Consider the following 17,954-nt stretch of genomic DNA (forward strand, 5'->3'; position numbering starts at 1 on the left):
AAGCAGCAAAATGGACTGAGAAGGGGCAGTCAGTTGTGAAGGAGAAAGCCCAACAGAGCGTGTTGTGCTGAAAACCAAGTGAAGAAAATGAAGAAAAAGGACTGATCACTGTCAAGGTCAAGGAAGTCGAGGATAGACTTGGCCGTTGGCATGCATGGAATGGAGTTCATGGGTTGCCTTGACAGGAGTAGTTGTGGTTAGAAGAATGCTTGATCAGTGTGAGACAGAGGGCTTCTGGGAGAACTGGCCGAGTCCAGATCTGGGGTGGGAAATGTGCAAGATGAGTCTGGATCTACATAGAAAGAAAGAAAAAAAAAGACTAGAACTACATCAAAATTAAAGAGGTGCCCACAGGCTCATAGGTAATTTGAGCTTCAATAAGGATAACATATGCAATAGATTGAGACACATCAAATATGCTTAAATCTGTGAGTTCTGTTAAAAAAAAATGGGGCCACTTTCAGAGGATAAGAAACCAATTCATTATCTTAGAAACTGATGGAAGGAAAACGATCAAGCTCTGCCCCCCCCCCCCCACCCGCCTTCCCTATATGAACTATGCCCCTGGTAAACTAAATGGTAGATGAGGGAAAATGTCTCGTTATAAACATATTCTAGCTTACACATGATAAAGAACTGATAGACTATCACCCCCTTTCATCCATTAATCTAGGCATTGAGCATCAACAGCTGGTAAGCTCACACAAAGAGAAACAACTATATGTTGTAATCCTCCTTGTCACATACCACTTGCAGTCTTGTCAGAGGGATCTATCCTGAGAGTAAGTCAGTCTCTGCCAATTATAGGAAATACAGGGGACAGAGGAACTTGTTAAACTACACAATGAGTATGCATTCAACAAAATCCAGAGCGTGGGAACCTCTCCACATCAAATGGCTTGGTTTCTTCAATAGATTATAAGGGAAAGAAGGGGATGGAGAGGGACCCTGAAGATTAAAAGACACGTAAAAGACAAATTTGGGGACGGTCAATGTGTGTAACTATTTTGGGGGGTTTCCTGCGAAGGGAAATTGGGAAATATCTAAGTAACTAGAGGGGAAGTAGAGTGAAGGGGGCGTTTTTAGGATAAGAGAAATGAAGGCAAGCTTGGACAGCCATGTCCCCAAAGAGAGGGAGAAATGGAAGTTGCAAGAGACAAGTGAGAATTGGTGGGGGGGGGAGGGGGGTCATGTGCCAGAGTAGGCTAAACACAGTGGTCCCCCATCACAGCGTAATGAGTGCAGATGTGGTGACGTGCTGGGCGGTGTTTGGAGGTTCTCATCAGATGGCTTCAGTTTTCTCAAGGAAATAGGAAGCAAGGCCATGAGAGTGGGTAGATGGAAAGAGGTGCTGGGGGTTTCAAGTTTCATAATCGTAAAATCTCTTTGGGGGCAAAGAGGAGAGAGCGCCTGCCCTCCCCCTCTTACAGGCTGCTTCTGAGAACTCTGCATGGGAGGCAGGGTGTCTCTTGAAGCCTGAGACTGTCTGCTCCTTGGGCATTTAAAGCCAGGTCAAGAACTCACGTGGGTCTTCTCTGGTCTCAGCTGGAGATTTCTGGTTGGAGGCACACTCTTTGGACTCTGCACACACTGCAGTGTGGTAAGTGGGTGTAGAGGACCCAGAAGAATATGTACCCACAAACACACATAATCTTCATTCCATTAGGTGAGCCTATATCGATTTCCTTGAAAATTGTGTTTGTATTAATAGGATTTCTTTCTCTGGACGTTGCCTCGGGGCCAATCAACAGCATCAATAAAGAGCCACCTCCCTTGGAAAATCGCTGCTACAAAGGAAGAGGTTAGGAAGGCGATAGCAAATCAGTTTATTTCTACTTCTAGAAGAGACTTTGTGGACACAGCAAAAGGTAAACATGTTCATTTTCTCTCTGGCCCTATGTTGTGCCCTGGAGTTGCAGTGGGGAACAGCATAGATGCAGTCTCTTTCCTTAAGGAACTCACAATACAGACACAGAAAGAGGCAATTTAGCAAACAAAAGGTCACATATGAAAAGGTGTATCATACGGGAAATTCTGGGTGCCGTGGGTGCACACAGTGGGACATCTAGCCTGAAGTTGGGAAGGGGAAGCCAGGAAAGGCTTTCTGGGCCTGGAAAACAAGGATGAAACAGCCCTGCAAAGATGAAGAGGTCAAGTTCAACATGCCATTTCCAATTATTGCTATTTTGAAAAATTAAAACTTTTATTAAACTAATGCATGCGTACATCTAAATCAAATAGTAACCTAATGGCTTATTACAAAGTAATAGCAGTTCTTTGACCCTACTCCCCATTGGTGATCAATTCAATCCTTTCAGTGGTTCTTATGTGATACTCCATATTTTAAAATAATATGCATATACCTTTATCTTTGGTTCATCAATTTTAGACCTTGTTATTGACTTCCTGTTATAGTGGTTGAGGATTTGGCTCTCCTGTAACTCTCACTCCCCTTCCAACCATTCTCTCTATAATTATATTACAAATTCTTGTTCGATTCAATTGCTAATGTTTATATTGTGATACTGATATGATATATTATGATTATGTAAACATTCATTGCTGAGCTAGGTGGTACTTTATAATTGTTTCCTTTCCTTTTTGTTTTCTTTTTTTTTTTTTTTTTTTTACCAGAGTTAATAATTGACTTTTTATTCATATGCTTAGTTTTCTATGGGCCTGTCACTAATTTTTGCCAAATTCTTTATCACATACTTATCAAGACTTTTTTCCAAACACAGTTTCAAACACTCTATCACTTCTGTTTTTCCCAGAGATCTTCTGCTTGACACCCTTCATCATTCTCTTCTAATCCAGACTGGTTGTTCTGTAGCTTTGCTGCCCCACCTTGCACTGCGACTTCCTTTCTCATCATTCTAGGAATGACTTTGGCCTCTGCCTGCATTGAACCTTGTTTCCTCTTCCTCTTTCTTATCCCTTCTCCCTAGTTTTGCCGAAGGACATCTTTCAGTACATTCCTAAGAAAGAGTGCACGGGAGGAAGTTTTTTAAGTGCGTTCTGCCCTATTTGGAAATGTCCTTTTTAATTCCTTAAACTTGTCTGATAGTTTGGCTGGATATAAAATTTTAGGTTGATAATCATTTTCCCTCAGAAAGCATTCCTCCAAATATCTTCTAGCATCCAGGATTTCTTTGTACAAGACTGATGCCATTTTGATTCCTGACCCTCTCATATATATTTTTTTTCCTGGCAGCTCTTAACATCTTTTCGTTATTCCTGACATTCTGAATTTCACAACTGTATGCGTTAGTGAGAATCTTTTGTCATTGATTACATTGGACAATTAGGGGCCCTAGAAGCTAGAGTCATGTCCTTCAATTCTGGACATTGTTTCCTGCATGTCCCTTCCCACATTTCTCCCATCTCTTTTCTCTGTTCCCTTCTGGGACTCCTATTTGTTGGACTGCTCCTCCAATTTTCTCATCTTTTCTCTCCTAGTATCTTTCTCTTTGTATTTTTGTTTTGCTAACTTGAAAATTTCTTTAGTTTTTAATCTAGCTCTTCTATTGGATTTTTAATTCACTAGCTTTCTTCCTCTCTCTGATTTTTTATTTGAATAGTAAAATTAATAAGTTTTATTTACTGCAATATATAGACCTCTGATTATTATGGTCTATTATGGTCTGATTATTATGGTTATTTTTTAAAACAGCATTCTGTTCTTGTTTTCTATATGTAGTAATTCTCATAAATTTTAGGATGTTTATGATACACTTAATTTTCAACATTTTCATCTATTCCTTGCATTGTCTCTATTTTCTGAGTGTTTTAATGGTCTAATGAAAATTTGGTTTTCTGTTCATACTTACAAGAGGGCAGAGGCAGATTTACTATGATGCTAATAAAACTTCTTTTAATTCTTTGGACTCTCTTTTTAAGTGAGTGTAGGCAAAATATTAATCTCTAAGGTTCGCAAAACCTACAAGGGAGACACACAAATCTGATTGCAAACTACATACAGAGATGGGGCTTATTAGCTGGTACTTGATTTAGGTGGTTAGGTGATAAGCTCTCTTTCTGTTGGGAAACCCCCAAATACCCATATTTATAGGTCAGTTTCTCCAAAGAGAGAAACCCTTGGCTGTTGGCCTGCTAAGAGCAGGATTGGGGAGGAAACTGGGATCTTCCTGCTTCCCTTGCAACACTTACTGAACCCTTCTTTTTCCTGTTCATCTCACTACCCCACCTTCTACTGTGCCTCGTGTCCTGGAATCTCCTGAGCTTCTCTCATTCAGTTTTACACCTAATAAATTTCTGGTTAGGAAAGGATCACCAAATGACTGCATGAGGTTAAGAAGATTGTGCAGGAACTCAACCATGCTGTATACAAGCTTTCACCCAAGCTGCTTGTTTTCAGCCTGAGCCTCAGTACCTGCCTTACCCTGTTCCTGTTACAGAAGCCTATTGGGGGTCTACAATGTGGATTAGCTCACTGATTTGTTATTCCTTTCGGCAATCACTTAGTTTTAGCTTCCTCTACTTTGCTAATTCAGTTGCCACATCTGTATTTGGTCTCCAGCTTCTAAAAATATGGTAACCTCTAATCTACTATCATTCTGGTGAAGTTTGGGGAGGGAGGAGTCAAGTATGATATATGATAATTTTTATGAATCTAAATTGGATATTATTCCACTGCTTTATTTCACTGGCTTTGCATTGTATTTTGTTTTGATTTTGTTTTTGAGAGAGAGAGAGAGAGAGGGCACAAGTGAAGTGAGGGGCAGAGAGAGAGAGAGAGACAGGGAGAGAGAGAAAGAGAGAAACAGGACTCACCTGAAGTGGGGCTCATGTTCATGGAAAGTGGGGCTTGTGTTCACCCAAAGCGGGGCTTGTGTTCACCCGAAGCAGGGCTGGAGCTCACGAGAAGTGGGGCATGAGTTCACTTGATGTGGGACTTGAACTCCCATCCAAGTACTAACCAGGCCCGACCCTGCTTAGCTTCCGAGACCAGACGAGATCGGGCGCGTTCAGGGTGGTAGGGACTTGAACTCGTGAACCGTGAGATCATGACCTGCGCTGAAGTCAGATGCTTAACCCACTGAGCCACCCAGGCTCCCTGCATTGCACTTGGAATGAAATCCAAGTTTCATTTCCTTCTCTTTGTTCACAAGGTCCTGCGAGATTGCTTACCTCCTCACTGTTCCTCCTCCCTCCATCCCCTCGTTCATCAGGCTCCAGCCACATGGGCCTTTTTAAAATTCCTATAGGATACCGTTTCTCCCCACCCCCAGCCTTCAACCAGTGCACAGGCTGTCCCCTTTGCCTGCATTGTTCTTCTCCCAGCTCTTTCTGTGATTTAACTGTGTCATTCTGTAGACTCCAGAATGTCCCCTTGCCTGTGAGACCTTTCCTTACTGTTTTAGCTGAAGAAGTGTGCCACCATCTCATTTGTTGCCTTCTAGCACCTGGCATTTTGCAGTCATTTGTTTACTGATTCTTGTTTTTTGTTGCTTTTGCTTTATTCTTTCTTCCACTATTCGGCAGGTGCCCCAAAGGCCTTTATTCACTGAGAATCTAGCACGGTCGGTATAGTCTAGTCTGGGTATGGGAGGTGCTCTGTAAATATTTGTGGAATGATGGAAAAAATATACGGGAAGTACACTTTTTGAAATTAGATGAGTATAGAATCAAAAGACCTCCCTACTTCAGGTAAATATTAAGGGTGATGGGAAAAGATTTGAAATGTCAGCCTTCTTAAAAGATGTCTTCGAGCTTCTAAGCAAAGGCCTTTCTGCATGTACAAATTACCATCTCCCTCTGTGTAGATAAATACCCAAGACCTGCCAAGACTCTCTCCTAAATCTCTTAGCTCCGTCTGTTCCTCTTCCTCCCCAAAGCCACGGCCGCCCGTGTCTCCCCCTTGGATGACCTCTAATCCAGCTCTCTTTTCCAGGTTTGTCGCTTCCGATCCATCGCCAGGACCATCACCATAGTTTCCAGATGTGCGAATTGATGTCACCTTCCAGCTGAAAACCTTTCAGTGACTCCCCAGTGTCCTCAGGGGACACTAAGCTAAATGCCTTAAATGCGAGGCTGTACAATCTGGTCCCTGCCTGCCACACCAGCATGCTCCCTCACCAGCCCCCACACTCTCCCCGAGACCGTCTGCCTTCCTTCCTCCAGACCCACCGCGCCCCCGGCGGCCTTGTGCCTTGCGCACACACTGCCCCCCTCCCGTGGGCCACCGGCCGCTCCCTTCTTGCAGCCTATGTCTGTCCATAAATGAAGTCCAAAGACAGGCTTCGTGTCTCTCCTGGGAGTCTTCTCTGATCCCCCACGTTTGGATTGCTGGCCCTCCCATATGTTTTTATAGATCTTATTCTTATCTTTTCCACATTATTTATCACCCAATATTGTCATTCTCTCTTTTTTGTTCTGTTTCTCTAGTATTTGAAGCTTCTAAAGCGCAGGGGCCATGTCTTATCTTTGTATCTTCATCATTGTATTAAGGCCCATGAGTGAGAAGCACGAAAAGGTGCTTGTTTTCACATTGAGGCCTGGGGAACTTGGCTTCGATGAATTAGAACAGCAGACAGAGACAGCAGAACTGGTTCTTGCTTGGCTGTAGATGACGCGCATGGTCCCAGTGGTTTTGAACGTGCTGTAGATGCACGTTTGACTGGGGACTTTCTGCAAGTGCCATGCTAATCTTAAATGGGCCAGTTTCTCTCCTTGGAATATAGGTACACTAGTGCGGCGTCAACCGTTCTCAGGTGAAAAAGAAAGAGTGGGAGCTGAGCCCCTGAGGAGCAGGGATGGCTCCCCGCGAGGAGTCCAGGGCTTGGAGGTGTGGTTACCATTGGGTCACGTTAGCTCTGAGTCATGGTTATCCCGTCAGGGCAAACTTCAGTTCCACTACGGGGACTTCAGGCATAAGTTGGGTCCCTTGGGATCAAGAACTTCTCTTCTTGATGATACTGAAGGAACTCATTAACGTGAAATTTTGTAAAGACAATAAAAGCGTGCGTGGAGAAGAACGAGGTCGATTACTGTGATAACGGCTAAGGATCAATGAAGAGTAAGACTTAATCTTTATCTTCAAAGGAACGCAGAGTAAGTCTAGGCTCTAACTTTGTCTTTTCTGGGTCTTCACGTCCAATTGCTCCACTACGCTGCTTGATCCTGGTCTATACGGACCAGCCCCTCAAAACCCTTCACAACCTGGTTTCTAACTTACCTCTCCGGATTCACCCTCAGCTACTCCCTGCCCTGCATACCTCACACTCTTGCCAGCGAGATCATACTTAATGAACACAATGCACAACTTTTGCTGCCCTGTTGACCCATCACCGAAGCACATCCTTCGCTGTGTCTGCCATTTAACTCTTGTCTTCCTTCCCTTCCCCTAAGAGAGCTCATTATACCCTCTCTGGGCTTCTATAGCACCTGTTGAAGGCTCTGAGTCAGTGATTCTTAAGCCTAGGGGAAGCTTGTTTACAATGTAAGTGCCTGGGGCCCCACTTCTAGAGATTCTCAATGTCTGGGATGAGGTTCAGCAACTGTGTTTTGGAAGAAGCTTCCTAGGTAAGTGTGCTGTATTATCTCCATGTGAGAACCACGGTTCCAAGTGTTACAGTTACAAGATGTCACATTCCATATCTGTTTGTCGTGTGTACATCTTTCTAATCACGCTAGTTTGAGGTCGTGCAAGGTAGAACGATGACTAAGTTATTTTTAGCTTTGGCACAGAGCACTTCAAGGACTTCACCAAGAATTTATTTTCCTCCTATAAAGCTACTAGCGATATACAAAAACCAAGGTATTGATGGTGCTTACTAGGAACCATACCAGATGGTTTCCCAAAATATCTTCAGGGATATCCTGTTTTTAAGCCCTAGAGTTGCATCTTCTCTATAACTTTGTCTTCTCCTTGGACAGGTTATGAGGTCATTATGAGGGCCGTTGAGTACCCACATCCTCTCTTCCTGACTCATCTAAATGAAGAGGCAGCACGTAGTGAAGCTTTCTCTCACTGTGCTGGTCTAGACGTAAATCATTTCTAAACAGATCATTAAAATGCTCTTGGGTGCCAGTAGATGCCATCACATATTGTTGGATGTACCTTTGAATTAAATATTCATAAAAACTACGGAAAAATGAATTCAGGACAAGACTCGAGTTTAGTTTCAATAGATCGTGGCACCATTCGGATATTGCTCAAGATGGCCATGTTAACATTCTTGTCCTGAATAAAATTGGTGGTGTGTGCCGTGCCTCTGAACCACCTTGGTAGCCAGAATTAGGGATGAACTCCCTCTAAGTGAGGTAGCTTGTGCCTCCTCTGTGATGTGGTAGCGCTGGTGGAAGCTGGCGTTTAGTCAGTGCCTCGTAGGTATTTACTGATTATTTATCATCATATCATCGGTATTTGATGAATACTCGTTAGCAGAGTTATTACAACGAAATAATGGCGCCATTGTCCGCCAGTGACAACGATGTTACCTAACCCTCCATCAGAAAGGGATGAGCTTCAGGTGGTTCTTTTCCAGGTGATGGGGATGGTATGCACTTCTAGGGTTGCCAGATTTAACTAATGAAAATACAGGATGCCCTGTTACGTTAGAATAACAGTATTGAGTAGATAGGCGAGTATTTTACAAAAATTCTTCGTTATTTATCTGAAATTCAAAGTTAACTGGCATCTTATGTCTTACATGTCAATCGTAGCCTTACCTGAGATCTCTCTCTCCACTCCCCACCCTGCCCCAGGGACGAGGCATCCCTACTGGAATGAGGGATGCCTTCTGTGTCCATTGAGCAGAACGGAAGAGCGTTCCAAACTGACATACAATATATTCATTAAAACCCACTTCTAATCATTGGAGCATATACTTCCCATGCCTGATAAAGCAGAAAATTATTTCTTGGTTGAAATATCCATAAAAACGACATTGATTGTACCTCTAAATACGAAAAGAGTGGGTTTAGTGTGGTAAAATTTGGAAGCTACTGCCGGAAGTAAAAATGGAATGAAAATATGATGCTATTTTAAGTAGCTTACAAGGGGTTACTGCCTTGTGTCTGTGCCTCCATTCCAGCTCAGGAGATTCAGGAAAGTTCTCAGATGTCGCTGGGACAGAAAAAGTTACTTCCTCGACCTGCGGACACTGAGTTTCGACGGAATTACCAAGTTCCAGCTAAAATTCCTGAGCTTCAGGACTTCAGCTTCAGATATGGATGCTACTCAAGCCTCCCAGTTGCTTCTCAGGGTCTAGGTAAGTACACCTATAGCTTTTAAAGCAACTTTATAAATTCTGTCCTTGTTCCAAGATTCTTCAGCACATTGGGCCCTGGCAGGTAATCTTGGTGACAGTCACAAAGAATGCCAGTGATCCCTGTAAGCCTCCAAGGGATCAAGACTAGGCCTAGCTTCAAACCCAGGGAATGAGTAAGTTCTGGGAAAGAACTGATTCCTTTTGCTGTGAAATGAGTGCACGCTCTGCCTGGGGGCAGCGGTGGGGATTGAGGGACACTTCCTCCTTGTAAAACAAAAGGAAGAATTTAGTTACTATAAAATGACTAAAAAAAGAGACTGAGTGGGACTGAAATTAGATTTGTCAATCATCCACTGGAAGCTTGACCGTATGGTATGTCCATCAATTCTCTTCAGATTCAGCAACCATTCCATTCACGTATTCTTTTACGATCCTGATTCCTACTGTTTTCAACAGAAAAGCTCTTAAAAGTTCCATGATCGGGCGCCTGGGTGGCGCGGTCGGTTAAGCGTCCGACTTCAGCCAGGTCACGATCTCGCGGTCCGTGAGTTCGAGCCCCGCGTCGGGCTCTGGGCTGATGGCTCGGAGCCTGGAGCCTGTTTCCGATTCTGTGTCTCCCTCTCTCGCTGCCCCAACCCCGTTCATGCTCTGTCTCTCTCTGTCCCCAAAATAAATAAACGTTGAAAAAAAAAATTAAAAAAAAAAAAAAAGTTCCATGATCAAGCCACCTCCAAGCTACTGGTTAAGAGGATGATTTGCTGTCAGTCTGAGATGGTGATATATTCCTAGGGTGGAGTTGGGATCGAGTAGTACTCTAGACAAAAATCACGGGATAGAAGCTTAGCCTCTCGGGATTAGAAGACAGCGTAGAAGTTACCTCATCTGGATCTCACACCCTGTGGGAATCCCCTCTACCCCATCCTTGCCCAGGGCTGATGTTGTCACTCTTTGGAGGATACCCACCCCCCCCCCCCCCACCCCAGGCAACTCTTTCATTCTTAGATACTCCACCTGTTGGAAAGTTCTCAACGGCTGGAACCTTCCTTGCTACACTTTGGCTTTGGTTCTACGTCTTCCTACAGAGGTTAACTAGTGTGAGTTATTCTATGAAAACCTTCCTTTATACCTTCCACGCTCTCTACCGCTTCCTCCCCCCGCTTCCTTCCCCTGGCCAGTGGTCCCTATAAAGGGACGAGCTGGGACTGAAAGCAGTACTTAAGGTGTCCTTAAGGTTCAAAGATTGGGCATGCTGTAGATGTCAGGTTCTCACCTCATGTTTTCATTGCTTTTTTTTTTTTCTGTGATAATTCCATGACCATCGGAACCCACATTAAATGAGCAATATTCAGAATCAAACGTAAGTGATTTTGGTTTTGCTTGCACCTGATGCCTTTATTAGTCTGAACGTGTGATGAGTGCCAGCTGGAGATGTCATCACCGCTCACCTGAACACACCTGGGTCCCTGAGGGACTCCTCTTAGTGTGTCAGCCCGTGTCTGCACAGGGGATGGCACAAAAGGGAAAGAAGCTTCCGTGAAGGCAGTAGTTTACTAAGGAGGTAGTGAATGCTACCATCCCAACATGCTGAGCAGCAGAAGAGTCGATTTCAGGGAGCGTTTTTCTGAAAACGGAGGTCAAACTTGAGTCTCCGGCCACCAGCCCCAGTCACCACCACTGCCAACAGCAACGGTCCTGAGTCGGAGCAGCTTCTGCTCAGCCCGAGTCCCGGGAGGAGTCACTCATGTACAGCGCCTCCCTTTCCAGCACCTTAAGGGTGATGATTAAGCTCCAAGTTGGGTTCAGGGCTGTTGGGGGCTTGCTAGACAAATAAGGGCAGGAATTCCTTCCTCAGTGACAGCCTCCGTGTCTTTCCCTCCCGTATGTCCCTCTAGTCCCTTCCGTGCTGTACGGCCACATGAGGAATCAAGAACGCACAAAGAAGCAGACTACGTACCAAAGCGATTATGGGAAAACCTACCTGGATTTCTTAGTGATTTTAAACTCATTTACTCCCTCTCAAATCACAGAGTACCTTCAGCGTCTTTCCTACAAAGGTAAGAGGAGGTCTTGAGTTACTGTCTAATGGATTTACAGATCATAATACACTGCTTTATGCAAATAGAGACTGTTGCAACTTTCAGCCACTGGGGTTAAATGTTCACAGAAAGATAGATATTGCCTCATAGAAATCCCATAGTTTTGTGTAAGCCTCAGCCCATTGAAAATAGCGTTTTCTTTTTCTTTTTTGTTTTTAACTTTTTAGTGTTTATTTTTATTTTTGAGAGAGAGAGAGAGAGAGAGAGACAGTGTGAGCGGGGGACGGGCAGAGAGAGAGGGAGACGCAGAATCTGAAGCAGGCTCCAGACTCTGAGCTGTCAGCAAGGAGCCCGATATGGGCCTCGAACTCACGAACCGTGAGATATTGACCTGAGCTGAAGTCAGATGCTTAATCGACTGAGCCACCCAGGCGCCCCGGAAAAAAAGCTTTCTTAAAAGAAGCCCCAGTGACTGTAGCCCCACTTACTACAAAAGAAACACCTAGCTTTTCACTCATTCCTGATCTCGCTCATTTCACTCATTCAGCCCGTGGTGGAATTGCTCCCATACGACTTCTGTTTTTATTACAGTTAAGTGATTTCTTCTGTGGGTGTTTATACTGTCTCACGATTTCGTTTTCTCTTATGTGATCTTTATTTCCTGTTTGGTGGTACTTTTTGTGACAGCCTTTTAGAGTACATGAGAATCTCTGTGTATAATGCCCTCAAAAAGAGCGAAGACCGTGCTCAGGACCGTGTTAGTTCATTCGGCATGACAAAGACTTATCCCAGCTCAGGGCCTGGGGACTGGAATCTCCTGGAGAGCATCTCAGGGGCCGCTGGTCATTCTGTGCCTGTGTAAAATGTCCACTCAGAGCAGTCGGAGAGAAGGAAACTCAACTCCTCCAACAGCTGTGCTCAACACCCACTGCTAGTGACTGCCCTGTCACTCCTCATCTTTGAGCACATGCCCCAGTGCAGACATTTATTTTTATGAAGTATATTCATACGCCACTAAACTAACGTATTAGGTAAGTTATAAAACACACTAAATGCTAAAGGAAGAAGTGCTGCGGGCTGTGTGGGGGTCACTGCCTTGTTTTGTGCCCTGTGCTCGAGCGTAAGCTTAGGTCTTCCGCCAGCTCCTCAGTAATCTCCCGACTGCTCCCTGTCGCCTACCTGCCTTGGTCCCCAATCTCTGTCCTTTGCCTGTCCCCAGCTACGATCGGAAGAGCCTGATCTTCTGAAATCTTCACTGAAACCCTTTTATCCTGAGATCTCCTACCCCACACAAAACTGAAACCCTACTGTGGGCAAGACAGAAAAGGGAGTGTGTGTGTGTGTGTGTGTGTGTGTGTGTGTAGGGGGGGAAAGAGGATACTTCCCATGATGGCAGACTGAGGGCTGATGGCCCAAAGGCCTTTAAAAGAGCCTAAAGGTTGGGTTGTAAGAGGTACAAGAAGCAGGTGTTTTGCCTCACTCTAAGGCAGAAGCAGAAGTCTGTCTTTTCCATCGGGAGCCTCATTCCTCTCAGGAGGTGCCTCTCGGCCTGTTTGGCACGTCAAAAGGAAACCAAGAGGCTCTTTGAGGTCGGCTGGTCAGATCTTCTAGGGAGTCGTCCCATCAAGCTCAAGCCTGCTTTCTGTTCCTTTTCCCAGCTTGGTTCACCTATATAAAACTAGTCAGCATCCTGTAAGGTGCTCTTTTCACCTTGGAGCCACGTCTGTTTGACCCCATAGAGTGCTCCCAAAGCAGATGCTCCCATCTGCCCAGGGACTTGAAATACAGATGCAGCTGTCGTTTCTCTGCCTGCGTGGAAAACCCGTGGTGGCTGCTGGCTCTTCTGTCCTTGGTTGTCTGTGTGTGTGATTTGTAATGGAGCCTTAGTGGTGCCCCCCAGGGGTGAACTGAGGACTCTTTAGATGCTTTGCAGCCTCTGCTCCACTCAGATGTACCTTCTCCAGGATTCCTAGCATAAGCCGATTCCGTTGGACTTCTCCAGTTGGGCTTTTCTCTCCAGACAAGTGAGACATGGCCTATTACTTAACAAAGTAGCTTTGGGGCCAAGCTAGGCTTCGGTAGCTTTTCAGATCTCCTCTGTTCCTGGTGCCCTCAGGATGGGTGCTGGGGCAGGTACAAGATGCTTGTGCCCCAGAGCCTTGCCATTTTGCACTGACGCGGTGGCTTGTAGGATCTGCTTGCTATGGGGTCTTGGTTTCTCTTCCCTAGTTTTGCTTTAGAATGACCTACCCATCAGCCAGCTCTGCTACAGGCTGACAAGCAAGTAGGAGGTTCCCTTTGAATTCTTATGCCCAAAACCTGCTGTCATTTTCTAGTATCTGGGACGACGCTTATGCTTTTTGGATGGCGAGTGTCTCAGCAGAGCTCATGTGTGGTAGGGCTGAGCCAGTATGCAAGAGAATAACAATCTTGGCAGGTATATTAGGCTGAATGAATGATTACCACCTCAGCTTAAAGTATTTTACTGGATTATCCCTCTTAGACAGTCTCAGAGCCCAGAACAGGTACATTTTGAAAGAGAGAGGGGAAGGGGAGGGATGAAGGATATGGCCCAGGGCAGGGGCTAGGGAGGTGGTGGGGGGAGGTAGGATAGAGAAGACTCCAGGAAGACACAAAAGGAAGCTGGGGAAGAAGAAAGGGGGAGCAGCTGAAGGCAAATCTTTTGTTTCCAACAATTCTGAGGATCGCTACTTGGTATTGAGTTTCTCTATGAGAACTTGAGGGCTTTGAACTAGATGTCTTTAGTGGCCATTCTGTTTTCAAAATTGCTCTAATCTCTGAGTGATTCAGACCACCAACAGCTCTGACTCTTGGGGCCTCTGTTATCTATTGATAAGGACTGTCATCTCCCCGGGTAGTCCCCCCTCGGACGACAAAATTACCTGAAATCTGGCTTCAGATGCTTTCAACTGTTACTCCCTCTCTATCTCTCCCAATCAACACTCCCAGGAATATTCCTTCCTAGGGTGTGATTCAATGTTGTGACGAATATATTCACGGACTCGAGAAACTTCACCGATTGAATACCTGTAATGCCTACTTGAGACCAAGATAAATAAAAAACAAATCCTTCTTTTTTCGAGGAACTCATCGTCAGGGGTGGGAGACAGGCACGCAGTGGTAATGTCTTGAGCTCTGTAATCGAAGTAGTTTTTGGGTATGTTCCAACCCTGTGGATTGACATTGCTTGAGGGAAGGCTGCTTCTGGGAGGGAGGCTTCCTTTGAAGGTTAAGGATGAATCACCCTGACAAGAACCAGGGCCTTTCAGAGGGAGCAGAGGGAGGGGCATAAATGAAATCACGGAGACAGGAGTCTGAATCTGTACGTAATAAATACAGTAGCATCTGGATTACAACTAGTAGCCTGTCTGACATTAATTTATTTAAATGGATATTAAATTGGGCACAAGCTCATCTTTTTTTATTAATTGACGCCAAATTTGATTCACCCTCTATGTTTACCTTTGGTATAAGAATGATTTTTGGTTCATTTGCTTGCTTATTTAAAATTAGCTCTTTGCTGTAAGGTTTAACGTGGAGCCATTTGGGGCTTGCAATGACAAGGACTGAAACTAGCAAATGCTGAGAGTATGGAGCAAAAAGTTGCTGGTGGGTATATCAAATAGTAGGATCACTGTAACACTTGTAACAGATCTGGCAGTTTCCCACAAAGTGAAACCAAATCTCCTCCATGACCCAGAAATTCTACTTCTGGGTATTCACCCAAGAGACAAGAAAACACTTGCCCATGGAAGTTCTGGTCCAAAAATGTTCATGGCCATTTGATTCTTCACAGTCCCACACCGGATACAACCCAAATTACCCACCAATAGCACAAGGTGAACAGACTGGTATGTTCACAAGATACTACTAGATCTTAAAAAGCCCCAGTGATTGGTGTATTCAACGACAAGAACTTCAAACACATTATGCCGAGTGAGAGGAGCCGGACACAAAATCATACGTTTTGTATGTGGGCCTTTATTCAAAGGGCTACAACAGGCAACATTTATCTGTGATGAAGGAAATCAGAAGAGTGAGTGTCTTGAGGGAGGAGGTGTTGACGGGGAAGGAGCCTGACAAGCCTTTCTGGAGTGGTGGCAGCGATCTCTATTATATGGGTATGGGTTACATACACCCAAGTGTCAACCCATCGAACTGCATGCGAAGGATCAGCGCGTTTCACTTCATGCAAAATATACCAAAATTCAAAAAAACGCTGAGGTCAGAAAAGATATGGAGCAGGGTGGGGATGGCTTACAATTAAATGTTAGGTCGTAAAAACAAAGAACCACAGAGAACTGGAGAGTAAACCTGTTGCACACACGTGCACTCCTGGTCTTTAGACCTCGGCTGACATTTGTAACATGGGCATTGAACTTGATGACATGGTCCCACTTGCATTGTTCCTTTCTTTTGGTCTTTGCTACATAGATGACAATTGCTGGGAGTAAGAAAAATTTTACAGCTCCTCTCTGATGTATATAATACACACACACACACACACGCGCGCGCGCGCACGCACACGTATGTGTAATGACGATTAGGGAACCACGGATGTTCCGACTCAGACAAGGCTCCTTTACTTTCCAGATGAGGAAATGGAGGCCAGAAGGTTGAAGGGCCCTCTCATGGTCAGTTATTACTCAAAGATAGCAAAGCGTACCAAGGTTTGTTGGCAGAAGAAATAGCCCTGGCTTCAAGAAGCTCTTGAACAGTAGCCTCTATGGTTTTCTGTCATCACGGTTTATTACTGTGTTGTCAGTAGTAAAGGACAAAGCTATCCTATTTATTGTCTTTTATGGACCAGGCCCTGCCCAGGTGCTTCTCACATAGCATTCCTAACCCAGTCCAGCAAAGGTGCAAGGTAAGCGCTATTATATATATTCAAAGAGAAGGAAGTGAAGGGATGGAGAGGCCATGTGACTTGCCAAAGATCGTGAGCGCAGAACGGAAACTGAAGTCAGTTTCATTCCAAACTCCATGCTCTTTCCAGGAAGACTTGCTGATCCTTTCAATATGAAGTGTACTCTTTTTAATCCGTACTTATACAATTGTGCCTTTCTAGGTATTAGACATATGCCCTTTGATATTTTGGTCCCATCAAATTTGTATATAGAGCGCTATTCTCAGATATTTTTCCTCCTTCCTAGAATTTCTCTATTTAGTGCTTAAGTAGTTAAATAGAAGATTTCATCCTGTTTTTCTTCATAATTTTCAGACAGACAAATTCTTGATCGCTTTATTCGCTCTCACTATGGCGTTGACATGGGACAGGAAAATAACGGAAACGGTTCAAATGAAGAAAATTGAAAATCAATGAAAGCACCGGGTCAGAGGACCTACTGAGTCATTTTTTCAATAATGAAAAAATAATAAGATCCAAATTGTTCTAAATAATTTATTCGTGACGCTGTGTAATTTTGTTTTATTTTGTTTTTAAACAATAAAATCATTTAAGGTCATAAATCCTTCCCACCACCACAGCTTTAAGTGTATCTAATAGATTTTGCTGTAATGTTTTGTTCTATTATCTTCTGGATACTTAATTTGTGGTTTCAGTTTTGATATCCTCTTAGACCCAGAAATTATGCCAAAGAGGTTTCTTAATTTTCCAATAATTAGAGGATTTAAAAAAAAAAAACGTGTAATTGTTGATTGCCTGTTTGAAAGTTAAAAATATATATATTTGCTTTGGAAAATACACCAAAGTTTTCTTTCGTTGTGCATATAATTAATTTGTAAATTACATGAATATAAGACGAGAAAAAAATGTGTAGGCTATTGTGTTTCTCACATCGTGTCTATCTTTGCTTTAATTGTATACTTGAACTGTCAAATTCTGAAAGAATAATATTAAAAACAGCCCACAGTAAAAATGTTTTCATTAATGTCTCCTTGGATTTCATATATTTATATTTATATATGTAAATATATAATATATAGCTGCTATGTTGTTTGTCAATGTTCATGACTTATAGAGCTTTTTCAGTGATTAGTTTCCTGCTCATTACATACTCTTCCTCTTTGATCTCATTAATAATTTTGGCCGTGAATTACCTTGAAGCTCATATTAGTGTTGCCATCCATGTTGGGCTTGCTTTTCTTTGCCTTTTCTTGGTATATCTTTGCCTTCCCTTAATTTCCAATCTTTCCTTGTAGCATTGTTTCAATATGCTTCCAGAAATACCTTATGCCTGGGTTTTATATTGTAACTAATGAGAGTCTTTATCTTTTGCCAGGAGAATTTAGTCAGTAATTATGATGCTTGACATACTTGCTTTTATGATTGCCATATTAGTTTTTGTTATTCTTTATTGTTCTTTTTAGATTTACTTTTAAATTTTTTCTTTATTTTTTTTCTTAAGCCATTAATTTTTATTATTTTTAATGTTTATTTATTTACTTTGAGAGAGAGAGAGAGAGAGCACGAGTCGGGGAGAGGCAAAGAGAGAGAGAGGGAGAGAGAGAATCCCAAGTAGGGCCTATGCTGTCGGTGCGGAACTTGACAGAGGCCTAGATCTCACAAACCGTGAGATCGTGACCTGAGCTGGAATCAAGAGTCAGATGCTTAACTGACGGGGCCACCCAGGTGCCCCTGATTTTTAAATTACACTATTTTTTGAATTAAAAGCAGTTTTCGAAAAGTCATACGTGGCCA

General features: G+C 43.6%; 1 protein-coding gene across 4 annotated transcripts in view; it reads left to right on the forward strand.

Annotated features, from left to right (window-relative positions):
• The window catches only part of TEX26 (testis expressed 26), a 32,086-nt gene extending 14,898 nt beyond the window's left edge, over nucleotides 1-17,188 (forward strand). For 3 of the 4 annotated variants that reach the window (XM_045470475.1, XM_045470611.1, XM_045470533.1), the window contains 4 exons: nucleotides 1,712-1,868; nucleotides 9,060-9,236; nucleotides 11,129-11,290; nucleotides 16,515-17,188. In XM_045470475.1, the coding sequence (XP_045326431.1) occupies nucleotides 1,712-1,868; nucleotides 9,060-9,236; nucleotides 11,129-11,290; nucleotides 16,515-16,606 (588 nt within the window). In that variant the 3' untranslated portion in view covers nucleotides 16,607-17,188. Of the gene's footprint in view, nucleotides 1-1,711; nucleotides 1,869-9,059; nucleotides 9,237-11,128; nucleotides 11,291-15,284; nucleotides 15,518-16,514 lie in introns of all 4 variants that reach the window. The other variant, XR_006710637.1, reaches the window with a different exon arrangement.
• The last annotated feature ends 766 nt before the right edge of the window (nucleotides 17,189-17,954 follow it).

This window comes from Leopardus geoffroyi, chromosome A1 (assembly GCF_018350155.1).
Source record: "Leopardus geoffroyi isolate Oge1 chromosome A1, O.geoffroyi_Oge1_pat1.0, whole genome shotgun sequence".
Classification (NCBI taxonomy): Eukaryota; Metazoa; Chordata; class Mammalia; order Carnivora; family Felidae; genus Leopardus; species Leopardus geoffroyi.